At 34.9% G+C, this 14785-nt stretch overlaps 1 protein-coding gene across 2 annotated transcripts in view; it reads right to left on the reverse strand.

Annotated features, from left to right (window-relative positions):
- MIB1 (MIB E3 ubiquitin protein ligase 1) overlaps positions 1–14785 on the reverse strand; it is a 114314-nt gene that overhangs the window by 14845 nt on the left and 84684 nt on the right. For both annotated transcript variants that reach the window (XM_087438995.1, XM_004421043.3), the window contains 5 exons: positions 12371–12503; positions 9294–9380; positions 7397–7558; positions 5257–5438; positions 3205–3397 (listed from right to left, as the gene is read on the reverse strand). In XM_087438995.1, coding sequence (XP_087295121.1) covers positions 3205–3397; positions 5257–5438; positions 7397–7558; positions 9294–9380; positions 12371–12503 — 757 coding nt within the window. The remainder of the gene's footprint in view (positions 1–3204; positions 3398–5256; positions 5439–7396; positions 7559–9293; positions 9381–12370; positions 12504–14785) is intronic.

Below are 14785 nucleotides of genomic sequence, written 5' to 3' on the forward strand. Positions count from 1 at the left end.
GGGTGTTCTTTCCAACTCAAGGACGACACATCCAGGCTTCAGTCGTATTCAAGGTCAGAGTACAATGAGGGAGTGGTTACCTTCAGTACACCAATCTACCCCCAGACTGCAAACACTAAGCAGTACACCACTAGAACGGCAGGTGGGGAGCAGAAATAGGAAGACCTTGGAAACAGGTGCCTAAGAGACCTGAGGTAGGCACACTAATTTTTCATAGCTCCTGACAAAGACTTTCCTCTCTCATAAAGGAGACTGGGTAGGGCTGAGTACCATGGCTAAGTTTCAAAGGTGTGTCAGCTAGCTATGTGGCTGGCTAGTAAGGTCAACAGAAAAGTAGGCACAATCTGGGTGAAAAAAGAAATGAAAATCCCAAATGTTAGCAACTAGAGAGATGGACAAAAGTCTCAAAAGCAAAGATGGCAAGGAGGCGAAACTCTGATGATCTAGCCACTTGTACCCAAGAAGCATTTTCATACAAATATTTTAAGAACTATATGTGCTAAGTACTGGCCAAAGATTCACATATGACCTTGAAAAAAATATAAATTAGATACTATGTGTAAAGTGTTTAATTCAATGTCTAATTTAAAATTAGTGCCCAATACATGATAATTTTCTTATCCTCTCTATACAGTGATGTACTGGTTTTTAAAATGATCCCCAATTCAACTGTCTATGTACTTGAATTGTTTATAAAGAGTTTAAAATAATGTAGCAAATTGATCTAATAATCATTTACTTACCCATTCCCCTATAATATATACATATAAAAAAGCTTTGTAACCATAATTTTTTCCCCTTTTTGGATTTCTTCCTTAGGTTATATTCCCAGAAATGGGATTACTATATCCAAGCATGTTTATTATATATATATATTATCAGGACAGTCTCTCAAAAACATGAATCCATTTATTCCATTACTTTCCAGCAGTGTTAAGAGAGTGCCCATTTCCCACTTTCCAGGCTAGCATTTTTTAAAATTTATTTTTGCTAATTCGACAAAAATGGTTAATAATAATTCATAGTTTTTAAATTTGTATTTCTTTAATTGCTAAAGAGACCAAGTTTGTTTATTCTCCCTCCCTCCAAATACTAATTCTATAATTTGTTTTATCTTCAGTGAAGATGTTCATTATCTTTTAACCACTTGGGGTCACTAGTTCTTTATATTCAAAGGCTCTGCACCAACCTGGCAAATCTATCTGGTGGGTGTGTTAGTTTTTGTATTTTTCTACAGGTTTGAAAATTCCATAATTCAAAAAGTCAGTTGAAAGCTTATTAATTCTTGGAATTCAGAACTGGTCCAAAAAGAAATGACAGCATATTCCTTCCTCTCTACCTCCCTGTTCCATCAACCCTCCCTTATAGACATTGTTTTTAATTTTGTCTGTGTACCATAACACAGTGGAAAGAAGAGGGACTTAAGAATCCAGAGAACTGTGTTGCAGACCAAACTGTCAGTATTCTTCTTTGAGCTTCAGTTCTTCCTACTGTAAATACCTAGAGTTGGACTAGACGATGAGTAAGGGCTATTCCATATCTGAGACTCTGCTTTTGACAACCTGGGGCTCTGAACTCACTTTACACTCTCTCTCAAAGCACCAACAACATCCTATATGGCAGACGAGCTTTTAATGTAAAACATAGTTGCCAAGAGATTACAAATTTTTAGCAAGGAATTATCATATACATCTCTGTCTTGACTACAAAACAAGTACTCAATAAAGGTTTGTTGAAATAGGGCTTAATCTAACAAAAAGTTTCAAGCACGACAGCAGAATACATAGTCCAATCTAACAAGAGAATGGCTTAATTTTTTTTCTTTCAGATTCTTTCCCAAACTGTTACCTTGTAAGCAGGTAACTAAAGTAAATTACAAACACCAGGCAGAATGATCCACATTAATTTATTAAGCAGGACTGACACAAACATAATGCACATAAAGTACCGACACAGTGCCTGGCACACAGTAAGTGCTGTTAGCTCATCCTCCTCAGCTTCACAAATAGATTAAACAGCAACACATGTACGACTATTTCAGCACTTTCCATCCAAAAATAACTTCTTTATACTTTTTCCTGCACCAAAAGTTTTACCAAAGATATATTCATTTGGATCATAAAAAATATCCAGCCTTAGAAGGTTCCCTATGAAAATGTAAGATGCACTGGTAAGATAACACTTTTTAAGTCACCACCAGCTAATTCATTATGAGAATTAGTGCCAGTTCCTTTCTAATTAATGAAGGTTAATGAATAGCTTAGGAGACATCAAAAGAAAAATGAAAATAATAAAAAGAAGGGAACGAAAAAAAGAGTGTAAACTTCATATATGAAACCAAAGAAAACCAACGTATCTTTTGGTTTAAGCTACTCATCTTGAGAGAAATCATTTGTAAGAGACTTAAATCTCACTTTACACACACATACACACACATTAGGAAAAACTGAAAAAGAAAATCAATTATTTCAGTAAACCAAAATGAGTAAGATGGTACAGTTATGATAAAGCACTAGGTTATATGGAAAAAGAATGAAATCAGAAGTCTAGAAAAGAATACTATTTCTCAAAAAGCAAAAGGAGTCAGATGACATAAGTTAAGACTGCATTCAGAATTTGGCCATCACTAATTGCAAGACAATCAGACTTTATTTGCTTTCTGGTGGGACACACTATAAAATGAATAGCATCATCTGTGAAGTTTTTTTGCCAAAAATGTGTAAGCTAACCCTAATCAAGTTGTTAAATCTAACTTCTAGTTTACAGGAAACACGGAGGATATAGAAACAAATTAAACAATGCCATGATAAAATAATCAAATAAATCCAGAATGTGTGACATGCCAAAAAAACGAAATCAACTGGTCTTCTATAAAGATCAATACAATACAAATCAATCCATGCACTCAAAAAAGGTGAAATGTACAAATAACTACAATACAAAGTGGAATTAAATACATCTTTCAGTTATAAGAGGCTTTGAAAGCAAAACAGTAGATTACTTTTATTTTTGACTACTACAGTTTACACATAAGAAGGAAACTCATAATTGGTCTCTCGATAAATGTATAAATTATACATTCCTATACTTAATCATTCTTAGGAAGAACAAAATTAAACAGACACATGGCATTATATAATCTTATTAACTGTAGTCTCAAAGAACTTCATAAAATGATAAAATATTATATTAAAAACATATTACCTTTGTCCTGGATTGAACTTGTTCTTTACAGATGAGGCATTTCTTGACTCGTGGAGAACATAAAGAACAGGTAGCAATATGTCCACATGGGCCAAAAAGAGTATCTCTCTTCATATCTGAACACACCATACACTCTTCTAAGGTTTCAGAATCATTACTAATCATAGAAGGACTTCGAGAACCCACTTGGCCACTAATAAAAGAAAATAATTCTAATCAAGCCTATCAGAATATTTGTTACAAATTCATTAATTAAAATATTTTTAAAAACATGTAGGGCATCATTATTATATATAAAAACAGCTTTAGTTATGTTAAAAAATTAAGCTTTAATATCTGTATGTGAAACACTATATACTATTATTTTATTTATATACATCTCTGCATCTTTACATATTTCTAATACTTTTCAAATTTCAAGTGAACAAATCCTCACCTAGTGGAAAAGGGTGAATCTTCTTGTAACAAGGAAATCAAAAACACTAGATGAAAAAAAAATTCAACATAAACACAGTTTCACTCTACATAGAACCAGCTAAGGAAGGCACAGAAATCAAACAAATCCTAACCAGAGCCCATGTTAGTTATCCTAACTACAGACAGAATGAAGCAGCATCAGAATCCACAACTGACAAATAAGAAAATATGTCACTGCAGCTGCTGTTTTGACATATAAGTGTATCCTTAAGAAGCATAGAATTCTATTATAGAAAGACAGAATGTATCTATAGATATATAAAGACAGACTGCATCTATAAATATATAGATACAAGACACAGAAATACATACAAATGACAAACTACTCCTAGAGAAAAAGGATACTCCATTTCCACTACAATCTTCAGAAACTCATGAACACATGTGCAGACAGACACACATACACAAAGCATTTTCAACTTAGACCCCAGTGTTAAAGTTATTACTGCAGTAATTATAGCGCCTTGTATCTATATATTTTTAGATGCATTCTGCCTTTTTGTAATAGAACTGTATTCTCCTTAAGGATAAACTTAAAGAAATGTATACACCTCATTCTATTAATTTCCCTATAACACAGCTCTATGCATGGATTCCAAAGAGATGTCATTTCATCACTACACACAAATTATAAGAGAGGGAAAGGAGCACAAAGGTCAAGGAACAACTATTGAAATGTCCAACGATAAGAACCAGGTATAAAGAGCAGTAACAGTTGTACAGCACCGTTTGGATGAAAAAGAAATGAGATCTATCTTTTGGTATGTCTATAATATCTAATAAGAAATTTAGTTATATCATAAACAATAACTAAAACCATTAACATATTTTACTTTTGGAAAAGAAGACAAGTGTGAAACGATTTTCTTTTTTTTTTTTGCTGAGGATGATTTGCCCTGAGCTAACATCTGGGGCCAATCTTCTTTTTGTATGTGAGCCACCGTCCCAGCATGGCCTCTGACAGATGAGTGGTGTAGGTCTGCACTCGGAAACTGAACCCAGGCCACGGAACCAGAGTGCGCTGAACTTAACCACTAGGACACCAGGGCTGGCCCTAAATGATCATTTTTAGAGAAAACTCCATCAGGAATTGGTTAATTCATTTGTTCATTCTTTCTTTGATACTTATGAAGTATCTGTGAGGCACTGTGCAGGGTGCCAGAATTATTACAGAGTTTGTGTGAGATATATCCTACAGGTGAGCGTGTAAATTGCCTCTCTTTGAAACAGTCTATTAAAATTTTAAATACATATAATCACAGCATTTTCACTAGTGAGACTTTTCCTTATAGATAAATTTCTCTAACATATAAGGGTACTGGAAGATCAGACTGGTTTAGAAAAGTTTTTTAGAACTTATTATGCACAAAGCATCATATTTAATAATGTAGAGAATACAACATGAAATAAGAGACACGCTACCTGTAGGAAAACTTTTAAAGAAGAAAGGGTCAACACAAAGATAGAGGAAGAGCAAAGACAAAGACATTTTCAAGTAATCAAGTCCTCCATTATGAAACCACATGATATTTTATGTATAGAATATTAAGTTTTATGATAATAAATAATACAAACCTGACTTTTTCTTTATGACACTTTGCCAGTGCTTTGCAGAGACTTGGATCAGGACAGAGATCAAGCGGCGATTGACCTTTCTTATTTCGAATGCTAAGGTCAGCACCATTAGCAGCCAAGAAACACGCAATAGATGCTGCACTCTTCTTCTCTGCCCCCTGGGTACCAAGTCCCATTATTAACTGAAATCAAATGAAGCGAGTCATTATTTTCCCCTTAGGAATCTGTTATCAACTCTTACCACCAACTATATATATATGTATGTATGTGTATATACGTATGTATATATAGAGAGAGTCACGTCACTTAAAAACAGAGACCTGCGTCACTCTGCGAAACACGTTGTTAAGCAATTTCCTTGTTGTATGAACATCACAGAGTGTACTTATACAATCCTAGATGGTATAGCCTACTACACACCTAGGCCATATGGTACTAATCTTACTGGACCACTGTCATATAGGGAGTCTGGTCCGTCATTGACCAAAACACTGTTATGCAGCACATGACTATAAACATATGAATGTGTGTATGTGTGTATTATATATAAAAATACATGTCTGGGAAGAACTTACAGACTATATAGATATGGTGGACATTTGAGTTGCAGTCCTAATAGCCATTCCCCCTCCCTCCTACCCCTAATTTTCTCAGGCATATAGTTTGAGGACTGACCGACTCTCTAGTGTTAGAGGTGGACCAAAGATGACTCAAACCAGTCAGGTATCCACCTCCCACCTCATCTATGTGATTAGTTCAGGGATGACATATAACCCAAGTCAGGTCAATTTAAGGCCAATGAAACTCAGCAACAGGAATTCTGATTGAGATATTGAGGAAACAGTACTCTCTTTTCTATTCAGCTTGGCTCTGGAGCTGCTAGCAACCAACTTGAAACAATAAGGGGAGAGAAAACTGAGGAAAGAACCATACCTAGGAATTAAACCAAAAATGAAGAATGAGACAAATCAGGCTCTGATATCATCCAAGCTACTGATTCAAACATCTTATTTGAAAATAGTCATAATAATTGTGAACATTTATAGAGTATCTACAATGGACCAAGAACTATTTCCATGAATTAAGTCATTTAATCCTTACAACCTTATGGAGGTAGTTACTCTCCTCCCCTCATTTTAAAATGAGAAAAATGAGGCACACAGGAGTTAGAGAATTTACCTTTGGTCATAGAGAAAGGCAGCAATTCTGAAACACTCTTTGGTCTCAGAACCCCTTTACATTCTTAAAAATGATTTTAAAATTCATAGGAAAGGTGAAGGAATTACAATAGTCAAACAACTTCAAAAAAGAAGAAAATTGGAGGACTTTATGCTACCTGACTTCAACATTTATTATAAAGCTACAGTAATCACGACAGTGGGCTGGTATCACACAGCTCAAGACACAGCCCAATAGAACAGAACATGGGATCTGAAAAAAGACTTCACATATATGGTTAATTGATTTTGGATAAAGGCATAACAGGCAATTAAGCAGAAAAAGACAGTCTTTTCAACAAATGGTGCTGGAACCTACGCATCGCTCATCAAGCCATGCTGTGGCAGCGTCCCATATACAAAATAGAGGAAGGTGAGCACAGATGTTAGCTCAGGGTTAATCTTCCTCAGCAAAAAAGAGGAAGATTGGCAACAGATGTTAGCTCAGGGTCAATCTTCCTCACCAAAAAAAGAACGAAAAGACAAGCCACAGACCAGGAGAAAATATGTACATATCACATATCTGATAAAGAACTTGTATTCAGATTATATAAAGAACTCTCAAAACTCAATGGTAAGAAAACAGCTCAACAAAATAATGAACAGTTCATCAAATATGTGTGCGTGGCAAACGAGCAAATGAAAAGATGTTCAATATCAGTAGTCATTAGGGAAATGCAAACTAAAACAACAACAAGATATCACAACACACCTATCTGAATGGCTACAGTTAAAAAAGAACCACAAAACAACTTTTGGTAAGAATGTAAAGCAATATGTGACTAGTACTTAGTTCATAAACTAAATTTCTACCTAGCTCTGATAAAATATTTTATCAGATGCAGGTTAAATTAGCATAAATATAAGATCTTGCATTAAAAGATGCTTCCACTAGTACTGAATCAAAGATTATCTTTACTCACTGTGTTTTTGGATGGCTCCCAGGCAGCATCAACCTTCCCCACATCTTGCATATCTTGGAGCTGACGTAGCTGAGACAAGGTGTGATGCCTCAGAGCTTCGTGCAAAGGAGTATCCCCATCCTTATCCTGAATATCTAATTTGGCACCTGCACGGACCAAAAGCTAAAAGAGAAACATCTCATTTTGCTAAAGTATCCCTGCCACAAGAAATTACAACATCTCTACAGTAACAGTGAGAGAGCCCTGGACCTACCTGAAGGAGTTGCCACTAAAGCTAATTATTTTTATGTATCTGCTTCCTACTACTCTATACCCCTATGGCTCCTTACAAATAGTGATGAGCTCTGGTTATTCAAATACATCAAATTAGAAAGAACAGAAAGAAATGAGAACCAATATGTTGTTTAATTCACCTACTCTAAGATCAAGATAACTGGGGGAAATTTAGGACAATTTTTTTCTCCTTTTAATTTCAGATATGTGAGTTGGGACATTTTAAGTACTTCCAATGGGACCAACTCATAATGCTCAAAATTCTTCTATTATTTAAACAAATAAGCAAAAGTTATTATTTATTCTATTATCTTTGGTCAACTTTCTCCAAATGTATGGTCACATAAGGAAAGTCATTATCAGAGATAAAGGAAGAATATTTAACAAGAGGAATTTAAATACAATAAATGTGAATTGTTTGCTAAACTACAACCTCTTACATAAAATGCATAATTGACATATTTCAATAGATTTTAAGTAGTAAATATAACTTTATTTAAAGACTTTGCTTATGGTGCTTTAAGAATTTTCCTAATCCTTTCTACAAATGTTATCAAAGTTTTAGAAAAACACTGTACACAGAAGCCAATCTCAAGCATACGGTCTTACCTGTCTTAGCAAATTACCTTTCTTTTTCTTTTTTTTTTACTTTGTTCCAAAAAGGTTACATAAAATGTCACTCTAGGGCAGTGCTTCTCCAATTTGAACTGCATCAGGATTACCTGCAGGGCTTGTTAAACCACAAATTGCTAGTTCCCCACCCCGGAGGTTCTGATTTGGCTGGTCTGAGGTAGGGCCCAAGGACCTTTCTAGGATGCTGCTGGTTCAGCCTCCAAACTTTAAGAATCACTACTCTACAAAAAAATTTTAAATAGATAATCTTTCAAACATTTTGTCTAGAAAAACCAGATGAGTAAAATAAAAATACATATCTCAGCTTTGTTGGAATCTGCAGCAACAGTCCAGCCAAAGTTTTTAATTATGGCTCACTCTCAATTATACAAATTAAGAGGGAAGGTACTTTTTAAAAACTATTTTATATGTTACTTTGAAATTCTATGATTTTTTTTTTTTTTTTTGGTGAGGAAGATCAGCCCTGAGCTAACATCTGTGCTAATCCTCCTCATTTTGCTGAAGAAGACCGGCTCTGAGCTAACATCTATTGCCAATCCTCCTCCTTTTTTTTCCCCAAAGCCCCAGTAGATAGTTGTATGTCATAGTTGCACATCCTTCTAGTTGCTGTATGTGGGACGTGGCCTCAGCATGGTCGGAGAAGTGGTGCATTGGTGCGCGCCCGGGATCCAAACCCGGGCCGCCAGCAGTGGAGCGCACGCACTTAACCGCTAAGCCATGGGGCCGGCCCTGAAATTCTATGATTTGATATTCTGGGATTTCACAAGTCTGGCAACAAAATTATAAAGACTTTGAATATCAGAGTTTTAAGACTTTTCCCTATTATAAATTAAAATTCTTTCAATTGATATAAAATATTAGCCTAAAATCATAATTTTTACATCTAACTATGCCTTTTGAGAAATCTAACGTTTCATTTAAATTTCAAGACATTCTAGAACTCTGTTAAAATACAACTGTAAGCTCAGAGACATGTCAGTAAACACTGTACCCTCACGATCTGGGTGTGTTGTCGTTCCACAGCAAGGTGTAGGGCAGTCTGCTGGTTCACATTCTGGATATCCAGGTTTGCATTACCCTGAAGAAGAACAAAGTTTACAGAGTTAAAATTTGACAACAGTGAAAAACACTAAAACCGTAACTCTTTGTGAGGAATAAACAATATTGGACACTGTTGACCACTCTTCTCTCCTCTAGCTGATGGGGCATTGTTCTCACATGGTAACAGCTGCAGGTAACACAGGAAGAAACGGATGGGGCAGCAAACTTTCTGAAGTAGAACAGCAAGTTTAAAATAATTATTTTTATTATGGTGACTCCATCTAAGAACAGTTCAAGGAGAAAGTACAGGACAGAGTCAAACATAGTTTCCTTTCAATCTCCATTATAGAGCAATGGAGATAATCAGCTCCTTTTAACTGTAAATACTTCCTGAAAAGTTCATATGGGATTCAGATTTATATTCGTGACCTAATAAGGTCACTTCCTCTTGTTGCATAATTGAGCTCTTCCCCATTCAGTGAAAAGGAACTTTGCTTGAGAGTGAGAAGACGACAATGCTTAATTAGTATTAAAAATACATATTAAAGGAAGAGCAGCAAGTCCCATCAGGGTCCTGGGATAGCCAAAGGACCATAAGGGAACATATGATGCCAAGGACAAAGGAAAGGGACTGAGAGGCAAAAGCACTGAACTGTGAGCATCAGGGGACCTGGGTTCAAGCAGTGTCACTTATGAGCTTTGTAAACTTAAGCAAGCATTATACCATTTTATGCCAATTTCCTCAGCTCCAAAATGGTAACAGCATAACCTACTTTACAGAGTCAATGAGAGGATTAAGAAAAGTAACATGTAAACTGCCTAGCACAATGTCTAGTATAATAAAAAAAAAAAAAAAAATTGAAATTAAGAAAAGGGCTACAGATTCAAAAGATAAACTTTATCATTCTTTTTACGTCTCAGAACCATTCATGCCCTCTGACTACAAGTCTGATACTTACCTACCTGTGCCCTTGCTAGGAGCATCACGTAGAGCTGAAACTCCGGTAATGCCATGACATATTCTGGAAGATGGGAGTTTCAGGTTTGTTTTCACTATTTATGTTTCTTTGAGTTGATCATGAGGTACTGATCTCAGCTTGTTTTCTTACCATGTCTGTTCTCATATAAATGCAGAAGGTGAGGGATTTTCTTTTTAAGTTTCCTGAACTTTTCCACCATTTAGATTTTCCAAAGTAGCATTCATTGTATGGATGTACATAATTTGTTTATCCAGGCACTAGTTGATGAACATCTGGCTTGCTTCCAGGTTGGAGCTATTATAAATAAAGCTACTATAAATATTTAGTATTTGTGTGGAAATGTGTCCTCAGTTGTCTTGGGTACATAACTAGAAGTGGGATTGCTAGATCGCACAGTGAGCACATGTTTAACTTCAGAAGAAGCTGCCAAATTGTTTTTCAAAGTGTCTGCTTTGAAAAACACCAGCAGTGTTTATGATTTCTAACTGCTCCACCTCCTCATCAACACTTGGTTTTTAGTCCCTGTAATTGGTGAGTAGTAGTATCTCATTGTGGCTGTAATTTCTGTTTCCCTAATGACCAATGGTAACTTAAGCAAAGTCAGGATACCCGGTCAATATATCAAAAAAAACTGTATTTCTATATACTAGTAATATAGAATTAGCAATTGAAATTTTAAAACAATTTACAATAGCATCAAAAAATTACCTAAAGATAAATCTAGTATGTGCAAAAACAATCAAACTACCAAAAGACTTTTTAATAGAAACTAATAATCTGATTCTAAAATATGGAAATTCAAAAGATCTAGAATATTAAAGTAATTTGAGAAAGAAGAACAAAGTTGGAGGACTTACTGTAACTGATTTCAAGACTTACTATAAAGCAATAATAACGCAGACAGTGTGGTATTGGCTTAAGGTCAGTCCCTTAGATTTTGGATGAAAAGGAATTTATAATAATTAACAATACTCCTAATAGAAATAACTTTAATAAAGGCTGAAAATGGCAGGGGAAAGGCAGTTTAACTTTTGAACTATTTCTTTTTTTGTTTTTTTGCTGAGGAAGATTCACCCTGAGCTAACATCTGTGCCAATCTTCCTCTGTTTTGTATGTGGGTCGCTGCCACAGCATGGCCACTGACGAGTGGTGTAAGTCTGAGCCCGGGAACTAAACCTAGGCCACCAAAGTGGAGCATGCCGAACTTAACCACTAGGGCACGGGGCCAGCCCCCATGCACTATTTCGTTATCTAAATTTCTGTAGTTTACGGAGTGTCTATCCTATGATCTGGGACTTAATTATATATAATGTACTATCTACTAAATTTTTCTGCTATTTCATCTTCTTAACTAGACTGTAAGTTCCTTGAAGTCAGGGATCACAGATAATTCTTTGGTAACTTCAGTGCTTCTATATGGCATATGCTTGATTAAAGCACTTAACAAGTTTGCTGAATATACTAAAACACCATAAAACTGCAATACATAGGTTCCCAAAAAAATCCAATTTCATAAAAATGCAGAGTCATTCTATTTCTGAGATGAATGAAATGACTAAGGTGAGCCTGTGTCACTTTCCAGCCACAGATTCCAGAGGTTCATCAGGAGTCATGAACTGAATCCCCAGATCTTGGCTACAGCCTGGTGTTACCTGATGGCAATCCCCAGCTTAGATATCAACATGATGGTTCTTGGTCCCATGGCTGACTGATACTTTTATAACAGCGACAGCAATTCTGGGAAATTCCTTTTAGTTAATGCCCATTTCATCAGACCAATCCAGAAAGACTGTGCAGAGGGAATACTGAGCTGATGGATCCACTCGCATACACACACACACACACACACACACACACACACCACCTCCCTCTATTTAAGAACCACTGTTAGGCAGACCCACTGTTAGGCAGAAGACTGAATATGCACTATAGCTGAATTTGCATCATCATGGGATTTTATTGTAACCTACTAATAGGTAGGTGATGAAGTAATAAATGAATGGCAATGGTCCAAAATTGTTAAAAATTATTGAACTGCTTTTCCTACCTGATGTACCAACAGTTCAGCCACTTCAACATGATTATTAAGGGCAGCCAGATGCAAGGCAGTATAACCATCATCTTTCTTCTCATCCACAATCCATGGTCTTGGTAATTTAGATAGTAAAACACGCATTGCACTGAAAATCAAATTTACATTATTTTAATATTTACATAATTTTATATTTAATATTTTATTTTCTTTAGAAAAAAATATTCAAAAGAAACTTCTGAAATCAAATGAAAATATTCCTCTGTAAAGAAAATTATGCCCTTAGAGACAAACAGAAATTCAATTTTTCTAAATCTCAAATGTACAGCTTTTTGATATTTTAAGAAGTAAACAAAATATCACTATTTGGAGAATAGAACCAAAATAGAATGAGAGTGCTACAAAGGGGAAACATTATGAGAGGAAAAAAAACCAAAGGAGAAAAAAAATTATCCTAATAAGGACACAATTTTAGCTTTGTGGAATCTCTTAGGTTCAATTTGAATAGTACATATTAACGAAAGAGTTAATAAAGAACAACCAGGTAACAACAATAACAAAGTAGGAAAAATAGTGATAATTGAGACAAATTTTATGTAACTGGCAAATTATCATGAACTCTCCAGAGTTAAAAATCTGATATATGTCATTTAGTAGTGCTAAATCCAGTTGACAGCAAAAGACACAAAATGGTCATAATCTAATACTTAAAATTTAAGAATTGGTAACAAAGTATTTTCAAAGCAAAAAAGACAAAGTTATCCTAAAGAACACCAAAGATTAAACCATAAAAGAACAGAGGAACTAATTATCAAGAAATGATACTTCTTAAAGAAAAAGTCACCCTACTCCCAAAAAAGAAAAGTGAAATTAGAAGCAACTTTTCTTAACATACATCAGTAACTTTTCTTAACAGAAAGGTTGTATGTGGAAACCTCATAATATAATTTGGAAAAAAAGTTCCCTTAATATACTTATCCACCAATTGTTTTTTTTTTAAGACTGAGACCTAAGGTAGCTGCTCCTGTAAGAAGTGTTGGACTTGGCAGGGACAGCACTGATATATATATATGTTAGACACTGAATCTTCCCCCACACCTAAAAAAGGCAGTAAACGCAGAAAAGAAAAGCTTTTAAAATTGTCCCAGTGAGAGTAAAAAAGGGCAAGAAATAATAGTAAGATACATATTGGGATAGTTTTTCCTAGGGTGATATATACAAGAGAGAAAATTTTCAAACAGAGAAATGTTATAAACATGTGGAGAAACGGTCTGAAGATGCAGAATAAGAATGTGTGCAAATGAAACTGTTTAAGTCTCTAAAATAATGATACTATGGCCTAACATGACCCAGAATATGTTTCCTTAATGGCAGTGGTCTATGAATCCCATGTAGGAAGACCAAAAAGTCTGAAAGCAGGCTTTCGAGTATCCCAGAACCTCTAAAACTGTACTCAAATTTGGAAGTTTATAGCTTTTATCAGATTTTTAAACAGGTTTATGATACAAAGTATATTGAGAATCACAGCTTAAAGATATCCTTCAGTGGTTGTTACTGAAGTTACAATCATTGTTTAGGGGTGACAGACTTCTTTGGAAATCTACGGACCCCAGAGAAATGCATGTAAAAATCTTTACCTACAATTCTGAGGGAGTCTACAGACCCCTAAATCCCATTCATGAACCTCACACAAAGCTAAGGTTTCCTGCTTTAGTTCATTTTCAGTAATTATAAGGATTCTAATCCTCCTCACTCAGTGGATTAAAATAAAATACTCAATATTATGTAGACCTGGACTCAGATTTTTAACAGGGAAAAGTACTGGTCCAACATTATACTACTGAATGTTTGGATATGACATAATCATGATGCTAATGCCATACATTATCTATTACTCTACACACATGACCATGGGAAAAACAGAATTTATAGGAGTTTTATAATTCTTTTGGAGAGTTTTGAAGATGCAAGTATTAAATCATGGGAAAAAAAGTTTTACTAAACACAAAATATAATCATTAAAAATAATAATGCAAACACATTATTGATTTAAAGAAAAACTGTGATATAACTATGTTGACAGAAATGGTGGTAATAGAGAGTGTTAACAGTTTTAAATATTCACTTTCCATGACAGGAAATCAGTAGATAATGTTTACAATTGATAAACTAAGAAATTGCAGGATAAGCAGCAAGTTATTTGGGGGGTGGAGGAGGAGGACAGAGATGAAGAGGGATAAAGCAGAAGACAGTTCTCTTTCATTATAAGCTTTGTAGTACTATTTGACTTAACTATGTATATATATTAGTTTGATTAAAAAAATGTAAGTTAAAACACTAAGATAATATTTGGGCTTATTATATTCAATCTTTTTAATTTGCAACTTTACTCCTTGTAGCTAAGATATATAAATGTTACAGTAAGTTTTA

Source organism: Ceratotherium simum, chromosome 14 (assembly GCF_057802395.1).
Source record: "Ceratotherium simum simum isolate JZ-2026a chromosome 14, ASM5780239v1, whole genome shotgun sequence".
Lineage (NCBI taxonomy): Eukaryota > Metazoa > Chordata > Mammalia > Perissodactyla > Rhinocerotidae > Ceratotherium > Ceratotherium simum.